Source organism: Musca domestica, unplaced genomic scaffold (assembly GCF_030504385.1).
Source record: "Musca domestica strain aabys unplaced genomic scaffold, Musca_domestica.polishedcontigs.V.1.1 57, whole genome shotgun sequence".
Taxonomy (NCBI): Eukaryota; Metazoa; Arthropoda; class Insecta; order Diptera; family Muscidae; genus Musca; species Musca domestica.
In genome coordinates, this window is record NW_026712358.1 from 3,444,655 (window position 1) to 3,466,661 (window position 22,007).

Genomic DNA, 22,007 nt, shown 5'->3' on the forward strand with positions numbered 1-22,007 from the left:
TGCATGCTTATGTATGTGTGGGTGAATATTTCAAATTTTCCTTCTCGATCGATTTAGGAGAAACGAACAATTCTTGTCTATGTGTGAGTGTGTACACACATTCACAGTAAAGAAAGTGAAAAGAACTACGAATGCGCACAGAGAGTTATCATAATTTGGACAATATGAAAACTCACCGATTTCTTGATCGGGTGGCGGGGGGTATCTTCTCGAAATATGAAAAATCTATTCAAAAGAGATCTCCCTCTACGCCAACGCCAACCCATACTAAAACATTTGAATTTTTGGTTTATTAACGAAGCGAAACGAGGAAAATTTGAAGAAAAATTGGAGGTGATGGAGGATTTTTTTGAGAATTGCACAGTCAGTATTAAAAAAGTTGTCCGCTTGTTTAGTACAACGGGAAGTTTTCAATTTGAGGATATTTTGTGAAAAAGAACAAAATGGCTGAACAAAAGAAGGCTCCTTTGATGAGAAAAGAAGAAGATTACGTCAAGGCTTTGGAAGGGTAAGTTGAGACTGGTTGGCGTGTGGTTTTTGGTAATTAAGAACAATTATTGGTTTACTATAGTTTCATTACCCCCACCGATCAAGTTGCCTTGTTGTTGGACTACGATGGCACCTTGGCCCCATTGACCGAAGAATTGTCGGTTATGCCCAAGGATACCGAAATCAACATCAAGAAATTGGCCGCCAACGAAAAGATCTTCATGTGCATCTTCTCCGGCCGTGAATTGACCGAAATCAAGAACCACTTGAAGTTGCCCAATGTCACCTATGCCGGTAATCACGGTTTGGAAGTTGAATATCCTTCCGGCAAGAAATTCAAAATTGAAATGCCCGAAGAATTGTTGGAAAAGCACAACAAATTGGTTGCTGAATTGAAGGAAAAGGTAAGTGTCCCCGCTAAGACTGGGAAAGATGTGTTCAAAATGTTAACCTTTGTCTTGTATTTTGTATTGTAGGTTGTGTGCTCCGGTGCCTGGGTTGAGGATAAGAAAATCTCTGTCACCTACCACTACAAGGGTGTCAATGACAAATTGAAGGCCAAATTGATTGAAAGCGCCAAGGGTTTGATCCAAAGCCATGGCTTCCAATTGATCGAAACTCCCTATGCCTTGGAGGGCAAACCACGTGTCAACTGGGATAAGGGTAAGTTTTGAAGAACCCAACAACACCTGTTCATTTATTTATTTATATGTATATATGTATAAGTATTGGCGGTTATAACATTTTCAGTTTGAAAAACCGCCACCAGTTTATTCATGATCCATTTTAAAGTAAGGCTTTATTCAACGAGATTTCAAAGCTTTAGTTTTGTTTAAACAATTGAAGGGACCGATTGTTTTAGTATTTTAAACATTTTACACCTACTCTGGGCAACACTCTTCTTCAATAGGCCGAAAATGAATTTTTTCTATTTCTAAATTTATTCAAAATGTGAAAAATGTTTAGAACCTATTTTTGAAATTTCTAAATTCGTTTTTCGGAAATGTTTACTTAAAAAATCTATTAAAAGAAATGGAACAATAAATCTTGAAAAGGCAGGGTTGTAAATCCGTTGCATTTGAAAATGTATTCAATACAATTTAGTTTTTTATAATTATTCTAATTTGAGACCATTATACATTGGCTAGAAACCAACATGAGTTCTGCTTAGAAACCATTTTTTTAAAGTTAATTGAAAGCAGATTTGCGCCGAGGAGAATTTTTCGTTACCTAAAGTCTCCTACATCGTATAAATGGCAGAAAATTTATCTTCTGGATCTTCGGAAATTTTCCAAATGTTTAGCGTTTGTCTTGTGTGATATTTCATAGCAGCTTTGCCCGCAAACAAAAACGAAACATCTGCTGATCCCCATACATGCATTTGTATTTGTACATACGTTGTTGTTGTTGTTGTTTTTGTTTCATTTTTTTTCTTGGGAAACAAATTGTAAATCCAAGGGAAATATATTTTCGCTAGACACACTGCTTTAGCTTTTATTTTTATGAGCGTTAGCTGAATGGCAAAAAATAAAGCAAATGAATAATGGGTTTGGGCCGTTTTTGAGTAGGCGTTGTTGGTTCGATATATCTGTTGTTTGTTTGTGTTTTTGTTTTCGTTTTCCTCGCAAAACTGATCAGCAGCCAAAAATTCTTTGAGTATTTTTAACAAAAATGACAAAATTATAGACAACCACGGCAACCAACAGCCAGTGTCACAAATCGGCAATATATTATGGACGACAACCTACCGAGCGATAGACAGACAGACAGACGGACACTTGCTGTCCATTGCTACTGTCAACGCGTATAACACATTTTTAAATTTAGCAAAATTTACACTTTATTTTGTATTCGAATATTTCAATTATTTCCAAACACACACACACAGACACGCACATACATGCATCCATATTTAAACATAGACTCATCCTCATCATCATCGGTTAGATGCACGGCTGAGTCACTTTGAACAATTTTGAAATATGAAAAATGCACGAAATATTATTTTGATTACAAACTCATTCAATACAAGAAATGTACCTTCCTGCCGGCTGGCGGTACTACATTGGGCGTTGGTGGGTCAATGGCTCTTGCTCTAGCATCCATGGTACTTGGCAGGCAGTCGTGTGCCTGTCACACAACCACTGGGTGTAAAGATTTTATATTTACAAAGTGAATAATTTGTTTGAAATGACATGTGTGCGGTACGTACGAACGTACGAACCAACGTACATTATTCGTTCGATTATTGTCAGCGGCATATTCAAAAAACAAAAAAAAGGAAAATGAAAATAAAATCAAGAAATATGAAATTAATTGTTTCGGTTTTGTTATATTTTATAGCGGCATAAGGCAAATTTCATATCTTTTTTATGTCGCTGCTGCTTTCTTTCAAATTTTGACAGCCCCACCAAAATGTTTATGGCAAATTCATCTTTTAAAACTATTTGCGATAATAGAATTTTTCCTCAATATGCACATATATATGACTATAATAATAAATATGCTGAACAGATATATTGGCTATAAATAGTTTGTAATACATTTTATTCTAGTGGCGGGTCAAAACAATTAAAAGCTTATGGATTTACCGATTTTAAGGAATTCAAATAAATCTAAAAATATTTGGCACAGAAGTGGAACGAACGAATTAAGGCAATGTGTTTTGTATTAACAGTTTTCACAATTTATAGCTGTAGTAAATGTTGTTTAAAATATTTCGATTTTGTATTCAACATACATTTAGAAAAATATCTACTCGGAGTTTAGGAACTACAGGGAAAGATAAAAAACTGCAACAAAGTCAAACGCTATAATTTTTACATTTTTTTAAATTTTATTGAATAAAAGCAAAAAATAACGGAAATAGAATCAAATTTTAGAATAAGTTTAGATTTGGTCGAATTATGGCCTTCAAACGGCCAATAAAACCGTCACACTCTACCCGAATGTTGGGCTGCGGTATTTTGGCCATTCCCGGCGAAGCACTTGCCTGAGGTGATCGACACTTTGGTATTTTTTAGTGCCAACCTTGCATTCCAAAATACTCCAGACACAATAGTCCAACGGATTGGTATCCGAAGATTTTTGTGGCCATTTTGCGCTGGAAATGAAGCGAGGAACCTCATTTGCAACCATTCTTGGGTGGTTCGTGCTGAATACGATGGTACTGAGTCCTGTTGGAATGTCCGAGGTCTGCGGCCAAAAGTTTGCTTGCCCAAGGCTTTAATACACCCTCCAGAATATTTTTGTGATAATCATTCATATATAAATCATTTATTCTGATGCCAAGGTCGAATAATACGAGCGACCATCGGCCATCACCATCGACCATCACCATGGCCGGCGCTTGAGTTCTGGTGGCCAACTGAAGGTGCACATATTCAGCTGACCTCTTTGGCAAGTAAACACGATCATTTTGTTTGTTTACAAACTGCTGGACAACGAATGTTTTCTCATCGTAGACGGAGAAACCCCAATTCGGCAGTTCACCACTTTCGGCCAAGTGAAGCAACTCTTTAGCTCTTTCGAGTCTAGTGTCTTTCCGTTGCGGTGTAAGTTCTTGCACTTTTTGGAATTTCAATGGCTTTACCCCGTTCAGCTCACGAGCCATTTTTCGGCCACTACGACGCGGGTTCCTATCAATTCGCTTCTTTACTTTTCGAACCATTTCTACTGATGTTGCTGTTTTTTCGGTCCACTTCCTTTACGTCAGGCTACGCTGCGTATCACAGTAACGAGCGACGATACGAAAGAAATCACACTGTCACGCTTGAATTCCATCACGAATAACTTTTTTTCTGGAAAATTTCCACCAAAAAATAAATCTTAAAATACCGCATATTTGAAGGTACCGTTATGTGAGGGACCGATATTGACATGTCTACTGATAAAATACACATGTGCTCAAAATTTCAATCTTCTATCTCAAATGCAAAACGGTCATTGCTAATCGACTTAGAATTTTAGGTTGAGCATGCATACTTTGAGGAGTCACAAATTGAATGACAAAGTTAATATATCCTCCAGTGTATGGTGAGGTACATGTTTTATAGAGTTTTTGAGTTCTTTTTATCGATCTGGCATATGTGAATTAAAATATATTCAATATTTTTATTTAAAGTCTGCATAGCAACATCGAACCTAACATTCATCAACCGTAATCCATAGACGAGTTTGCACTGAGAGTTTCACTCGTTGCTTTATGAAACGGTGCAACATTTCGTTGAAAACATAAAATCCTCCTTTTTTCCAAAATTTTTAAACCTGGAAACTTTTTTTGGGAATGGAGTATGGTTTCGGTTATAATTAATTTTCCCACTCTCTGAATGATTGGATATAAAAATATGAAAGCAAATATGAAATTGAAATCTATATTTTTGTTGCCAATTACTATTTTTTCCAAATCTATTCTGAAATAACATAAATCGATCGATAATACATTATATACTTTCACATGGGTTAACGATTTCAAACGGATGAATGTACACATACACAATTGTATATAATGTGTGTGTGTATGTAATTTTTCTCAAAACTAGAAATGGGAAACCAAAGAAAACAAAAACTTTTCTAAACATCCACTTTGCAAACAGATTATCTATAAACGAAAATCACAATATTTTTTGGAAACATTTCTCGTGTTAATGACGCAATTTCAGCAAGCCAATTTGCCATCCTCTCCCCCAAAACGGTCTATGGGTAGACAATTTGTTATGGATGTTCTGATTTCAGAATATTCATAAGAGAAAAAAAATATTACTAGTTGTCCATTTTATGCCGAGCACAAAAATTCAAACTGGCAGGGGGTTCTGCGTACACCTCTAGAGAAGAGTTTTCTTCCTTCTGGGTTGGAAAGCAAATCTCAAGAATTTTATTTTTAGCTTGATTTTTCCAACTAAAAAAATGTTCCTCATTCTGATGGCAAGTGTGTGCGTGTGTTGCCACCCCAAGTGTAGGAGTTTTGTTGCCTATATGTATGTACATATATGCATGCGTAATTTTTTGTTTCGCCTAAGAAAAAAATCTCTAATTTTACTTTTAAATAATTCAAAAGTAATTTTTTAAAAAAAAATGACAAAACAATTTTTCTCACAACGTCTATTATTTATTATTATGTGTGGGTATCTGGACCACCTCCAGATTTTTGATTTGAAGTGGCAGCATACATATCATTTGAAAATGTGCGGTGTGTTTGAAGATACCTGCCGAATTTTACTATCACTCACTCACACACACAGAGATACTCCGACATTGTCATTTTGTGTATATCATAATGAGAGTGAAATGTTTTTTATTAAAATTCTATAAAAGATACTCTGTGTTGGAACTTTTTTTGTTCTTCCACTTGTCTGTCTTCGTTTGTGCATTTCAAACAATCGCCGAGAAAGAGATCTTATGCACTTTTTCCTCAGCAATTTTCAGACGGCACCAATAATTTCTGTTGTTCTTCTTCTCTAGGCAATATTCAATTTTTAGAAGAGCAGAAAAAAAATAAATTCAAACATTTTTATGTTTCTATATCCCACATACTGTGTGTGTATTTATACACTGAGGAACAAAAGTGTACACACGCACACAGACTCACAGCTGTGGGTTGGTTATATGATATATTTCGGGTGTCCCGTGGCATTATCTTGACACACGTTATGCTTATTATTTTTTTCTCCTATGGACAATAAAAATATGTTGAACTTTTTTTGTTCTTTTTTTGATTTGTGTGGAATTTGTTTACGTTGAAAATTTCCCTTGTTTTCTTTTTCTCTGTTTCTGCGGTGACAAGACAATTAATTAGTGTTCTGATTTCGTTATTTCTGTCCTCTCAGACAGCTTCTGTTTTTGGAGACATAAATTCTGCTGTGTAACATCAAACGAATACAAATATGTATGTATGTATGTATGTATGTATGTATGTATAGATAAATATACATTTTTTTGTTTTTCCTCGGCAATCAAGCGTAAATTTCTTAGACAAATGTTTGCCTTAAAATATGATTATTTTCACAGATAATTGAGCAGATTGATGTGTTTCTGTGTGTATGTTTTTGTATCAAACATGTCAATTTATAGATCATTAGCAGTATTGATCATGTTCTTTTGTGGGCCAAAAATGAACAGTCAGACATATTTGCAATGCATCGATATCCGTCTTCTGCGTCGTAGAAATGTCTGTCCTTAGACATCGACAAAAAAAAGACATGAATGATGAAACTTGCATTCCTTTATATATGCCCTTAGAAGTTCCACGAACCCGTTTTATTATTCTGTACCTAAAAAGGATAACTTATTTTTATACCCTCCACCTTGATATACTTGAAAAGGAGAGTATATTAACTTTGTGATTCCATTAAACGTAGAGCTTCAAAATTTGGCACAACAATTTGTATTGTGTCTAGGATGGTTGGTATTGAAATAGGATATATCGGCCCACGTTTTGGTATAGCCGCCATTTAACGGTACCTCCCGATATTCGGAATTTTCATGGTTTTCGCCATATTTTTTCACGGTCTTGTCCAAAAATTGGTATTTGTAAGTTATAAGGGGTTCTAACTCCGGTGGCGAAACATTGTGTACATAGGTCCACGTTTTTGTATAGCCCCCATATAACGGTACCTCCCGATATTCGGAATTTGCATGATTTTCACCACATTTTTTCACGGATTTGTCCAAAAATTGGTATTTGTAAATCATAATGGGTTCTAGCTCCAGTGACGAAACGTTGTATGCATAGGTCCAAGTTTTTATAGCCCCTTTATATTAGTGTAAAGATTGGTGTGTGTAGCTCGTAATGGGTTTTAACCATCACACGCTGCCCGAATGTTGCATTGCGGTATTTTGGCCCATTCCCGGCGAATCGCTTGCTTGAGGTGATCGACACTTTGGTATTGACACTTTTTAGTGCCAGCCTTGCTTTTGCCATTGTGCGCTGGAAATGAAGCGAGAAACCTCATTTTGTAACCATTTTTGGGTGGCGCGTGCTGAGTCCTGTTGGAATGCCCAAGGCCTGCTGCCAAAATGTTTGCATGCCTAAGGCTTTAATACACCCTGATGCCAAGGTCGATTATCACGAGCGGAGTGTGACCATCGGCTGTTATGGCGGCCCACACCATCACCATTTCCGGCGCTTGAGTTCTGGTGGGTAACCGAAGGTTCACATTTTCAGCTGACCTCTTTGGCAAGTAGACACAATCATTTTGTTTGTTTACAATCTGCTGGACAAGGAATGTTTTCTCATCGGAGAAAACCAAAGTCGGCAGTTCACCACTTTCGGCCAAGCAAAGCAACTCTTTAGCTTCTTTGAGTCCTCTTAGCTCTTTTGAGACACAAAAGATTTGTTCACATTTAAGTGCTGGAGTGCTCTAACGGTAGCCACTTGTGGTCTTCCAGCCAAATATAAAGAAATCACACTATATCGCTCTGGAATTACATCACGAATAACTTTTTTTTCTGGAAAATTCTCACCAAGTGCTTTTGTACGCCATTAAATACTAAGAATTTTTTCTTCTGAAAATGCATCTTAAAATCCACTTATTTCAATTAATAGACATCCATACTTAGAAAGGGTGAAATATAGCTTGCAGTTCATTGACCCACATATGCAGTATAAATATTTACATTAATTCCCAACTTCTCCCTCCTTTCAAATCCGTTATTAAATTTTATACTTTTTTATCCAAATTTCAGGTGAGGGCGCCAAAATGATCTTGGAAAAACAATTCGACGCCGATTGGGCCAAGAACTTGAAAATCGTCTACTGCGGTGACGACACCACCGATGAAGATGCCATGAAAATGTTGTCCGGCATTGGCAAAACTTTCAGAGTCTCTGAATTGCCCAACTTGAAGACCTATGCCAACTTCCAAATCAAGACTGTCGAAGAAGTCGGCTGGTTGTTGAAGGCTATCCAAGCCAACTATGAAAAGAAGAAGAACTAAGAAGTTTGCAGGCAGAAGATAATGTTTTATATTAATGATAATAATAATAATAATTATGTTAGAGTCTTTAACAATATAAACAAAAATAATTAAAGTAAAGCAACAAAGATAATACTAGGGGCGGCGGACATAACTTTTTTGGTACCCAATTTTTATTTTCATACATATATGTATTTAATTTAAATAAAACAAATTTGTAATAAACATCAAAATAATAATCTAAAAAAATACAAATGAAAATAAATTATTTTATTTGTTTTTTCTTTCAACATTTCATTGTATTTGTAATAAACACAATATAATTTGAAACTATTGCCTAGTAGTTTGTAAAACGTCCCTTACACAAAACCGAGCTAAAAAATAAAAAGTGGTATAATTGAGTTAGGAATAGTTAGCTCCATGCTCATTTGCCACTACTTTCAAACTTAGCGGGACTAAAAAAATGTTGTAAAAATAAAGAATAAACTAAAGTAAAAATCGTTAAGAAGAATTTTTAAAAATTGAAAAATAGTTCTGGTAATATACATGGACCACTATTTTACCAAAATATAACAAGTAAAAAAGCTCTAAGGCCGGTCCGAACTTTGAATACCCTCCACCATTTGGAACGAATTTGGCAAAACAATAAAATCCGTTAAAAATTCTGTTAAAATCTTAAAAATACCGAATGTAGCTGTTATATTGGGGTCTTTACGACGACATGGACCTCCATAGTTAACTTTTGTCATAAGCCATTACAATATTCAAATGCTAAACTTCGGTGAATAATGTAGCTAAATCATCAAAATACCGAATATCTGGAGGTACCGTTAAATGGGGGCTATACAAAGACGTGGACCTACACAAACAATTTTCTGTCTTATGCTGTAGTATCCATTACGAACTTCAAATACGAAATTTGAAACAATTCCTGTGGATAATGTCGTTTAAATCAACAAAGTACCGAATATCGGGAGATATAGTTCCAGTCCATTCTTTTGTCTAAATCCAATTGTTTCCACCAGATATTATATGATATTCAAATCTATTGACTAGTGCGAACTCGCCTATTACAACAACGAACGACATCTACATATTTTTCAAACACATAAAAATAATTTATGTCAGACAACCACCACTAACTTGCCTTTTCATTTTTGATTTTTAGAAACCTGCCTAATGTCTCTAGTGGAAAAGAGAAAAAATATATTTTCTCTATTTCTGATCTATAGAAACCTACCATCTTCACGATTACTCGGTTACTGTCGACTTTGACATTTCACAATGTAAACAAAACTAGTTCCATTTAGTGAATATATTTTTCTACCACGGAACAACTCATCAAAGACAGATAACTCCACCAAAAAAAACCCATTGGCCACATAACTACAAACATTCCATTAAAATGGATTCCAAATTAGATGTAAGTACCTCTCATTGTAATTTCTAATCAACAATAAACATTTTATTGGAACACTATTAGATGGATGACTACTCCAATGCTAGTCTTGAGGGTGATATGTCAATACCGGGCAGCAGCAAGACAAATAATGCTCCAATTGGTGCACCTGATTTTAATACACTGGATGAACCCATTAAGGAGACAGTTGTAAGTAAAGTTCCATGCAATTCGAAACTTAATTTTGGATTTAATTGCAGTTTAGTGGTACCACCCAGATCTATGTAACATGACACCACAAGACGTAGAAATTGTCCACATCACACAAATTGCAAGAGCACTACAAGAAGCCAAGGCCCTTTATTATAAGTTATGTTTTCTTATTGGTTGGATTTCTAAAGCCAAAACCAACGTGTTTGAACGACTTTAAATCAGAATTGACATTCAAAGGTGAAATGATCCTTGTTTTCTTTTAAATATCAATTCAATATGTAATATTATTCGAAGTGTTTGAATCTATTCGAAAAATCCAAATAAGAAAATTGCAACTTGTAATCAAGGTTTATGAAACTAATGAAAACAAGTACTATACACAAAGGTCTGGAAAATATAATATGTTATATTTATATTCCTATGTCCTTGGTATCTGGGTGTGTCTTCTAGAAAAAAAATCAAATGGCCAATTAATTTTTGAACATATGCACATGTCTCAACAAATTTGGTTGTACTTCTAAACTGCTAAAAAAATGTAGAAACAAACATTTACATATTTTATTTTGATAGTTGCGTGATGTACGAGCAGTGGGTGTGAAATTCTATCATGTCCTTTATCCCAAAGAAAAGTCAAGTTTATTAAAGGATTGTAAGTATATATGATGTTTAGAATGTTAACATTTATAAAAAATACGCTCCTTTTTTCAGGGGATCTATGGGGTCCTTTAGTTTTGTGTACATTCATGGCCACAATTTTACAAGGCTCATCTGTAGGAGATTATGATGGCGGTCCGGAATTTGCTCAGGTTTTTGTCATAGTGTGGATAGGTGCTGCCATTGTAACGTTAAATTCTAAGCTTTTAGGTGGCAATATGTAAGCATAAACCCTACTAAATAGTAAACCAAATGGACATAACTTAGCATGTTTTTTTTTTGTCTGCAGCTCATTTTTCCAATCTGTGTGTGTTCTGGGATATTGTCTTACACCCGTTGCCATATCACTTATAGTATGTCGTATTATTTTGCTTGCCACGCAATCACCACTACTATTCTTTTTGCGTCTTTTAACCACAACATTAGGATTTCTATGGGCTACTTACGGTAAGAACTTTAGCAAATTTATAAGAAGAACCACTTACATTGAATGTTTTGTCATTTCAGCTTCTTTCATTTTCCTGGGTGACAGTCAACCACCCAATCGCAAACCATTGGCTGTTTATCCTATATTCCTCTTCTTCTTCATTATATCTTGGTTGGTGATATCCCACAATTAAGATTGGTGACTCATGTATTTATAAGGCCCTTTAGAATAAAAATGAAAATTCTAGCAATAATATTGGCATTTCTGTGTGCGTTTTTGTTTATTTTTGATTGTATATTATGTTCATTTTGCCAAAACAAAAAGTATTTTATATTTAACTTCCAATTTAAATAAATAGAAAATGCTTTGTATGATTATATGTTTATATGTATTTCGTGATTGTAGGGACATACTACGTACCACCTGTGCTACGCGAGACGATGTTTCTTATTTTTTTTATGTCAGTGAAATAGTTGTAAATTGCTCTTATCTAGAAGTAAATTTAGTGTTTACACGAACTATTTGGTGTTGTATGCTAAAGGAGACTATTCTTTGAGATGATTCCGGTCACGTATTACATTATTTAAAAAGCCGATCGGAAATGTGATGGAAACAGGCATAATTATATATTACTTTGGCAAAATGCGTCTTTTGGATATATATTTCCAAAATCCCTCTATTTCAATAAAATGGGCGAGTCGAAATAACCTCCATCAAATATCTGAATATGATTTAATTTATTTATTTATTATTATTTTTTTTTTTTTTTTTTGAAATATTTTATGCTTGGTATAATTTGTGTTTGTTGGCATCAATCTCAAGTGATTGTGGACTACAAGAAAATACTTTGCTCGCCGAATTCTCCATTTAAAAACCGATAACCTATTCTATCCTCGCAGATAATACAGCATTCTTCTATATAAGAAAACCTCTGGCAAGTTATGGAACAGAGTATATATGAACTTGTAGTTTCCCCTTAACTAAACACAAGTTTATGAATATCCGTTCTATTTGCGAAAAACACAACCATTTTTAATTAAAATAAACAATTATTTATTGATAAAAAATATTAACGAACTGATTAAGGTACACATCTAGGGATTATCATTCTCCAGCTTTGGAATGAATACTTATAAATTCATTGGAATGTTTTAAACATGTTCCACGTCCAGACTATTCGAATTGGAGGCAATTTCCAGTGACATTTGGGTTCGTACTCCATCTCCCTTCGGATTACGGTAGGTCAGTGAATTTGCCCGCGCCTTTCGTCCCATAAAGTGACGTTCGACCCATTTCAACATAGTGTAGACAGAGTCTGTCGATGGCAAACGATGATCAGCAGCGGTTTTAACAATATCCGAGGATGTCACACGGAATGTGCGTGCCATACCCTTGAGGGCAACCATTGCATCTTCATCGGTCAAATCGTCGCCAACGTAGATAATTTTAATGCGTTCGCTCCAATCCACACCAAATGAGGTGCGTAAAATATATATGGAAGCGCGACCTTTATTCCATTGTACGGGTGGACGAGCTTCCAAGGCACAATGGGCCTCTGTTGCTCTAAATCCATACTTGATCATTAAGCTGCGGGCCTTTTCAATCATGGCTGGTCTCAGTTGATTAGGTGTTTCACGATAATGGAAGGTCAGTAGGGCACCTTTGTTTTCAACCCAGGCGCCATCACGGCAAACCTGCAGAAACAAACAAGCGTTATAGTTATAAAACTACTGATTTCTAAATTATATTTCATAACCTACCGTATCTTGCAGAGCTTTTAATAGTTGACTGACTTTGTTCTCAAATTCTATGGGCATTGGATGTACAAATTTACTGCCATCGGGATGTAGAATTTCCAGACCATGATTACCGGCATATGTGATTCCATCGATGCCAACCATTTTCTTCACGTTATCCACATTGCGACCAGAGATAATGGCCACATATACATCCGAATGGTTGGACAATTTAAAAAGTAGATTTTTCATTTCTGGTGATAGTGTTGCCAAATCGGGGTGAGGGGCTATTGGCGCCAAAGTACCATCATAATCCAATAACAACGCCAATTTGTGATTGTAGCCAATGTATCTGAAATAAAAAGGATATTTGTTGTAATTCATAGTGAATATGCGAACCTTTTTTAAAAACATACTTCAGTAAATAATCATCAAAATCGTCCACGGTTACCGGTTGCATTGTCGTCGTACCCACATCATCCATTTCCAATGTGCCCATAGCCTTAAGGAAACAACGCATCCAATGATTAACATCACACTCTGACTCACGTCTTCTCAAACGACTCATGCGCAGCGTTCTCTCATCCTCGGGCATTGTAAGGGCTCTGTGTATAACTTCAGCGGCCTGATGTACTTCATAGGGATTACTGAGTAAAGCTTCGTGCATCATCTCTCCCGCACCAGCAAATGGAGATATAATTAGCACGCCGGGAACTGGATTAATTTGGCAGGCTACAAACTCTTTGGCCACCAAATTCATGCCATCTCTAAGGGGAGTAACTAAGCACACGGCAGCATCACGATATAGAGCGGCCAACTCGTCCTGAGCTACATAATCATAAATGTAACGTATGGGAGCCCAGTTGGCTGTCGTGAAACGTCCATTAATACGACCCACCAACTGATCCACCTCTTCCTTTAATTCACGATATTCTTTCACATCCGTTCGTGAGGGCACCGAAATTTGCAGCAGAGAAACTTTTTCCTTGTGCTGCGGATACTTTTCCAATAGAACCTCAAATGCCATCAAGCGATGCACCAAACCTTTGGTATAGTCCAAGCGATCCACACCCAATATTGTCTGTTGCTGTTCTGTGCCTTTCAGGACACTCGGTGCCTCCTTAGCCAAATTGACAAAACGTTCATAGGGTATGCCGATGGGCAGTGGACGAACACGCACCGTGCGTCCACCGTGTTCCACCAACAGGTTGTTGCGGTCCACACGGCAACCCAAGTTACGTTGGCAACAATCCACGAAATTCAAACAGTAGTCCTGTATGTGAAAGCCCACCAAATCACAGCCTAGCATGCCCTGTAGTATTTCATCCGACCATGGAAACAAACGGAAAATATCCCATGGTGGAAATGGGATGTGCAAAAAGAAGGCCAAACGACAGGGTAATTTCTTTTCCTCAGCCTGTTCGCGGACCCAATTGGCTGCCAACATCAAGTGATAGTCATGAATCCAAACTATGGGAGGATTCTTGTCCTGGCCACTGTTCTTGGCCAAGCATTTCTCCAATGCTTCTATGGTACGAGCAGCGAAATGTTTATTCACCGTAATGTAATCGTTCCAGTGATCAGCACCAAAGGTAGCTCTGCCTGGCATGGAGTGGAATAGGGGCCAGAATATTTTATTGCAGCAGCCATTGTAATAACTGTCGAATATTTTCGGATTTATATTGACTGAGACGACCTGTTTATGGAAATGGAGAGATGAAAAAATATTAATCGTAACTTAAGGGAATATATTAAAGGTCAATATTAAGATCTGGGGCTAGATTCTTGTTTAATAAAAAAAAGGAAATGAAAAATATTCGATTTTAAAAATTTTCATTTGACATTTCTTTCCTTTATAAAAATTATTAATTACTATTTTAATTTTAAAAAAATGAGTAATTTGGATAACACATAATTTCAATACTGTCAATTATCAATTCATTTTTTACTCGCTATTAAATTTTTCATCACACATTATTTGTATGATAACTACTGTGATAATTGACTGAATCTGAATTGAGAGATTATTTTAACATTTTTTTAATAAGATAAAATACTCTGATTTTAGAAGCAAATTGTAGAAAATGAAAATATAGCTTAAATAGTATAGATTAAAAATATACACTCAGAGCTAGCTATTGTGTGTCGAAAAAACAATACGAAACAAAGGAAAGGAATTCTATGACTGTTTTTATTAGTAATTTATTTCTGTACGACAATACGAAAATGAACTGAACAAAAAAACATCAATTTATTTTAAATTAAACAATTTCTTAAAATTTTGGAAAACATACAAGGAATATGTGTTGTCCTTTTGAGTTTTCTTTCCAATTGTTATACAAACCCAGGCTATTAATTGTTATTTAATGGTTTTTTTTTTTCGTTCAATTTCTTTTGATGTTTTTAACAGTCCCTTTAATTTTTTGGTATTCAAAATAACCTCAAAGTTGAATAGTATTTTCAATTACCTGTTCAGATTTCAGACCAGCTGTTGGTGTTTGATCCGTTGGATTTGATTCTGGAATAGGTTCATTTGGATCCTGTAAATGAATTCCGGGCCAACCAACCCATAGACCATGGCCACGAATGACAACGGGACACACAGCTGTAACCAAACCGCCAGCACTAAAAATTAATAAAGAAAGAAACACCAAAAATTAACCCTTGGACGAATTTATTAATATTGCTGTTTTTTTTACGTAAATTTAATCTATGTGTTAAAACTTTCTACTTCAATGTGTGACAACAACAAAAAATACAAAAAAGCTTAACTTTATTTGCGCAGAGTGTGCGTGTGTGGCGTATAACATATTCTATTCATAAATGAAGTATACGCAACGTTGAATTGGTCTTTAAGTCATGCAAAGCATGGGGAAATATTGCCAAAAGAAATGGATAAATGTAAAGAAGATATGAGCCATTATACACTTCTAACATACAATAGAAATAAGTTATACATAATTAAACGCTTCGAGAAATAAAAAATCTTCAGGCTTGAGGTGGAACGTTCATTATTTGTTATTAAAACGATGATATTCTGATTGAAAATCCTTGTAGGAGAAAATATGGTTTAAATTTGTTATACTTAAAATCAGGCCGTACACTTATATCGAGGCCTTATCAAAATACGACAATACAAAAAAACCAATTTTTGAATCTTATTGGCTTCTGAATTAGCATGGAGTCATCTTAATTATAATTTATTTAACTTATCTTCCAATATTTGTGGTGGAAACTGTCAGTCGGTGAGATCAAGTTGTTGTGCCCCCAAAAGAATTTTAATGATTAGAGATGGGTCAAGTTTAAAGTCGTAGTATATTCTGCTAACAATTTGTTACTAAATGCATTGTTCCAGAACATGCAAGAATCTACAAGTTTTACGATATAATAAAGAGAAAAAGAGAAAACAATAGGCAGGCATTTTGAAATTTGAAACTATTTTTTTCAAAAATTTCAGAAAAAGACTGATTTCTGTCCGAGGATAACAAACTGTTAGGAATATTTTAAATATTCCAATAAGGTCTGTATTTTATATATTAATTTATAATATTTTAAAAACTGAATTATCTACTAAGCTGTACAGGAGAAAAGACACACAAAGGTCATCATATCCTAAAACATCTTCAATAAAATGAGTAGAAGTAACGCGTCAGTGATACCTATTCAGTGGGAAAGTGGAGTTAGAGTTTAAATAGACATTTGTTTATTATATTTTTGGTAGCAATTTAATTGTTTAGATGCAGAGTATATCAATTTTGTCATTCCATTGTTACACTTTGAAATATAAGTTGGAGAATTTAAAGTATATTTGATGAGCGTTAATGATATATTCGTATATTGACTAAGCAGTTTCAAAATATTTTGAAAATTTGGACGATTTTCCAATCCAATTGTTTGTACTATGGTATTCTAGGCTCTCGAAGGATTTAAACCATACATGCAAACATGTTCATATACATCCATTATAGAGGCATATCCTCCCATTGAATAGTAAATCCCCTTGTCTTTTCAACTTCCAAATGAATCGACTGAAATTTGGCATTTTTGCGTTTTTTATAGAAGAATTCAATAGACTTGTGCTATTAGTCATGGGTTCAACATAACGTCACTTAACGATCCCAGGACTTTGAAGACCATGTAGTACTATTCACTTACTCATTTTTTAGGTTACAGACAAAAGTTACAGGCTACTTAGTGACCACAATAAATAAGTAGTCACGATTTTTTCGATATCTCAGAAAATCAATTCGAGAATTTATAATAATTTGTATTTGGAAATCTAAATAGGTCGATCACATAAGGTTTTAGGGATATTATATATTATAGTTATTGTTTTTTTAAGTTCCTAGCCACATTTTCGACGAATTTAACATTTTCTTGTTGAATGTTATTAAAAATTATTAAATATGTAGGCAGATTCTGTGATAAAATAACACTATACCTGTTATAGTTAAGTCATATGTAAATATGTCTTGTTACTTGATTTTATAAGTAATAAGTAACAAAGCAGTAAGTTCGGTCAGACCGAATTTTGAATACCCTCCATCATTTGCAACGAAGTTGGAAATTTTCAAAAGAATTATATCCGTTAAAAATTCTGTCTAAATCGTAAATACCGAATATAGCCCTTATATTGAGGTCTATACGAAGACATTGTCCTGCATAAGCAACATTTGTCATAAGCCTTTATAATATTCAAATACGAAACTTGAAAAGAAATAGGTATAGGGAGGTACCGTTTGGGGCTATATGAAGACCTGGACCTACATAGACAATTTTCTGTCACAAGCTGTAGTTCCTATGAGGACATTTCAAACAATTTCGGTGAATATTAGAGGTACTGATATATGGGGCCTAATAAAAAGACCTGGAGCTGCATAGACAATTTTCTATCATAACCTGTAGTTCTAAATACGAAATGTGAAACAACTCCGGTGAAGAATGTCGCTAAAATCATCAAAATACCGAATATTGGAAGGTACAGTTATATGGAGGCTAAAAGAAGGCGTGGACCTACAAACACAATTTTTTGTCGTAGGCTGTAGTACCCATTACGAATTTTAAATAAATAATAGTAAAATAGTCAAAATATTGAATATGTGGGCTAAACGATATCGTGGACCTATATAGACATTTCTCTTCAAGGATGATTAGAAAAAATTCCAGTATGGATTTTTAGACAATTCCATTGAAAAATGTAGCTAAAATCATCAACATACCGTTATATGGGGGATATACGATATCGTGGACCTATATAGACAATGCTCTTCCAGGGGGTAAAGTACTCAGAAGGAATTCCTTTTGTGGATTTTCGAATTTCATTGAAAAATTAGGCCACAATCATCAAAATACAATACAAAATACATTAGAGGAAGCTATACAGTTGCCAACCACCAGCATGGATTCCGTCCACAACATAGTACCACAACAGCATTACACGCCATTTCCACACATATTAGTAGAGGACTGAACCAGAACAGGCCGTGTGACAGAACAGTGTTGATAGCCCTAGACCTATCAAAGGCATTTGATACGGTCAATCATGCCACACTGTTTGAGGACGTACAGAGAACTACCCTCCGGCCAAGTTTGAAACGTTGGATAATCAACTATATGTGTGGACGCCAGTCGTACGTGGAATTCCGGAACAAGAAGTCCAAAGCCCGTAGAGTGAAACAGGGAGTTCCCCAAGGCGGGGTGATATCTCCGGAACTGTTTAACCTCTACCTTTCTGGAATTCCTCGCCCTCCAGACGGCATTGAGATCGTAACGTATGCGGATGATTGTACGATCATGGCGTCGGGTCCAGTGGTCGATGACATATGCGAAAGGTTGAACCCCTATCTCGCGGAGCTTGCCGCATACTTCCACGCGAGGAATATGAAAATATCCGCCACGAAATCAACGGCCACACTCTTTACCACATGGTCTGCGGAGATGAGAACACAGCTGAATGTTCAGGTCGAGGGGAATCTAATACCGACCACGAACTACCCCAAGATTCTTGGGGTAACGTTCGACAGCATGTTCAAGTCGTCCGCGCAAGCCACAGCTATCTGCGACAAGATGAAAAGTAGGAACAAGGTCCTCAAGGCGCTAGCCGGCAGCTCTTGGGGTGCGGACAAAGAAACCTTGTTGACCTCTTATAACGCGATAGGTCGGTCTGTGGTCAACTACGCGGCTCCAGTGTGGTCTGCGAATACTAGTGCTACGCAGTGGAAGAATATCCAGACCTGCCAGAACGCTGCCCTGAGAACTGCGACAGGGTGCCTCCTCATGACACCAGTGGACCATCTACATGAGGAGGCGAAAGTCCTTCCCTTACGTCAGCATAATCATATGCTTTCGTTGCAGTACCTGCTTGGGTGTTACCGTGAGAGTCATCCCAACCATCATATGGTGGATAACTCTCCCCCACCCAGGCGTGTCAGGAAGGACATACATGATCTAGAGAGGGAGGTCCAGCGCTACAAGAGAGAGCCTCTAGATCAAGAAGCCTATCAGGCAGGTCTGAGTGGCATTCACACCGATGCAGTCGCGGATGCTATTAGCAGTTACAAAGTGAATGCCGTCCTCGGAGTCCACCCCCCCATCCATTGCAGCCGAAGAACGTCAGCTGCCTAGACAAACCAGGGTAGTTTTGGCGCAATTACGTTCAGGATGGTGTAGTCGCCTCAATTCGTATTGGGCACGAATTGATGAAGATGTGCGTGACGCCTGCCCGGCGTGCGGTACAGGCCCGCACAATACGTTACACCTTTTTAATTGCTCAGCCAAACCTACCCAACTCACTCCAGAGGATCTCTGGCTACAGCCCGTTAAAGTAGCCGAATTTCTAAACCTGGAGCTGGAACCAGATTAGCAGAACAGAAACACACACATGTACTACTGCTACAACAACAACAAAATACTAAACTATATCGTGGACAAATATAGCCCATCTTCGAACATGACCTTTTTTTTATTAATTATTATATTTTGTCTCTAGTTTATAAATGAATTTTTGTTTAAAAAATGCTGAAACCATTTATTTTTTCCATTACAACGTAATATCAAAACGAATATAACGAATATAAATAAACAAATATAGTTAATAAGTTGCCTTTCCTGGGCAAACAGCTCTAATACTCTAGAGAAAAAAAACTTCAGTTTTAAAATTTAAAAATATAACGGTTGGGTCGGGGTGTATTCATGTAGATCAAATTGCCTATCATTTACTTATATAATATATTATTTTTAATTCGACCTATAAAGTTACAGTATATATAATTTATAACACTAAATTCATGACTAAAGTCCATTCAATTTGTGATGAGTTTAATTTTTTCTAGGAAATAATGCGGAAGAGTTTTTAACGACCCTAATATGAAAATATTTCACTGACAATATTTTCCTCGAAAGTATTATTTGTTTGTGGAAACTCGCACATATTTAAAATCGAATAATTTAATATGTCTGAAAATCTTCACTAGCTGTAGTACAGTGTGAAATGCATCATAAAATGTAGACACACACACACGTTCACATAACTACTATCTGTCAACTATTATTGTCAATGGCCCGTGTAACTTGATTTTCAAACATTCTTTCAACCCTTATAGAAAACGTAGAGCAGCAACAAGAACAAATTAACATGCGAATACAGTCGATAGTGATAAGAAATTAAATCCACGATTAACGAAGAATATTATAATTAGTATTGATGCTGATGATGTTGTTGTTGTTGTTGCTGCTGCTGCCGTTGTTATTGTCATTGTGAAAGGCGTATCAATCAGCTAGCCAGCACTGGCGAGGACACAGTGACAATGGACTCAATGTCAGTGACATTTCAGGCAACCCAAATAATCGCCAAAGATCAAAGTCGCCACAATAGCATTTCCACTTAATTATTTCATTCGGAAAACACTTACCTTGCTTTACGTTCCAATTTTCCGGTTGTGGGATTTCTAACCAACACAAAAGGCAAGCGATTGGAAACAACAATTAAACTAGCTTTAGTGGTGGGCTCAGATGAGTTGGTAACAATTATTTCCGTTTCAACCATTTTTATGGCTCTCACTATTCTCTTATTACGTTTTACGAAAGTTTATCTTTTAATTGTTTTTTTTAAATTTCAATTTTTTTTGCATTAAAAATTCATTATCCTTTGATTGAATGTTTTACTCCTTTCTCACAAACACATGCACACTTCAGGCGTAGTATTTTTGTGGAATTGTCACACGGACTTTTGAATTAGTCAATCAACTATGCGAATTGTCTTTTGTCAAGACGTTCCTCGGCGTTCCCCCAAGCAGATGAGTCTGTGACCACAACCGAAACAGTTCTGAATAAAATAGCCAGTAGACAAACAACCTATAGCGCCAAAACCAGACCCCGATGCAAACAAACAAAAAATGCAGTTCGGAGCGGCTTATTATCGTTCTCATTCGGCTGCATTTAAATGCATCGATCAGTAGCGCCCCGCTGCTGCCCGCAGCCCATCTGCCGTCTTCGTTGTTCGCTCGCTTCTTATCAGTCGAAGAAAGCAAAGCTCGGCCAGATGAGAACGACAATAGATAGAGATAGAGAAGAGGATAGGATCAAATGGTAAGCCTGTAACTACTTGACGGGCTATTTGATTAACTTATCATCGTCGCACTTACTATTTTCGTCTTATTGTTGTTGTTGCTGCTGCTATTTTTATTGCTATTGTTGTTGTCTTATTGTTTTCCATATTTAGTTTTTGCACAAATAAACTGTTAAATTCTTTGGTAAATAATTACAGAGAATATGTGAGGGTGTGTGTGTGTGGAAATTACAACTTTGGGTTATATTTTCGAAGATGAATCCCTTTCTGGTTTTGATTATTTCTGTCATCGGCTGACGACATTTTCAAGTCGTATCTGGTGTGTACTAGCTACACATTTCTTTTTGTCCCATGTCCAAAATATGTCATTGTAGTTTAAATAAATATTTGTTGTTTGGACTTTTGGTTTGGAGCACAAATCAAAATCGTCGGACACAACATAAATACATATGTATGTAACGACCAGAATTATAAATAGGATACACGCGAAAAAAAATATAAACAAGTAAAAATGCTGTAAGAACTCTGAATACCCTACACTCTGAATATGCAACGAATTTCGCAATTTTCAAAAAAATAAAATCCGTTAAAATTTTGTTAAAATGTTAAA

The 22,007-nt window shown here is 36.0% G+C and overlaps 3 protein-coding genes across 3 annotated transcripts; 2 read left to right on the plus strand and 1 right to left on the minus strand.

Annotated features, from left to right (window-relative positions):
• The first annotated feature begins 352 nt into the window (after window positions 1–352).
• On the plus strand, window positions 353–8,670 carry LOC131805509 (uncharacterized). The gene is made up of 4 exons (XM_059128723.1): window positions 353–508; window positions 572–893; window positions 966–1,152; window positions 8,173–8,670. The coding sequence occupies exons 1-4, from the start codon at window positions 444–446 to the stop codon at window positions 8,421–8,423; spliced, it is 825 nt and encodes a 274-aa protein (XP_058984706.1). The 5' UTR covers window positions 353–443; the 3' UTR covers window positions 8,424–8,670.
• Window positions 8,671–9,662: 992 nt separating this feature from the next.
• LOC131805495 (protein YIPF6-like) lies at window positions 9,663–11,472 on the plus strand. Its single transcript, XM_059128694.1, has 6 exons — window positions 9,663–9,825; window positions 9,886–10,011; window positions 10,585–10,663; window positions 10,723–10,888; window positions 10,958–11,115; window positions 11,176–11,472. The coding sequence occupies exons 1-6, from the start codon at window positions 9,808–9,810 to the stop codon at window positions 11,286–11,288; spliced, it is 660 nt and encodes a 219-aa protein (XP_058984677.1). The 5' UTR covers window positions 9,663–9,807; the 3' UTR covers window positions 11,289–11,472.
• Window positions 11,473–12,124: 652 nt separating this feature from the next.
• LOC131805494 (uncharacterized) lies at window positions 12,125–21,222 on the minus strand. Its single transcript, XM_059128693.1, has 5 exons — window positions 20,742–21,222; window positions 15,300–15,456; window positions 13,248–14,527; window positions 12,856–13,183; window positions 12,125–12,789 (listed from the first exon to the last, which is right to left on the minus strand). The coding sequence occupies exons 1-5, from the start codon at window positions 20,873–20,875 to the stop codon at window positions 12,247–12,249; spliced, it is 2,442 nt and encodes an 813-aa protein (XP_058984676.1). The 5' UTR covers window positions 20,876–21,222; the 3' UTR covers window positions 12,125–12,246.
• Window positions 21,223–22,007: the final 785 nt, after the last annotated feature.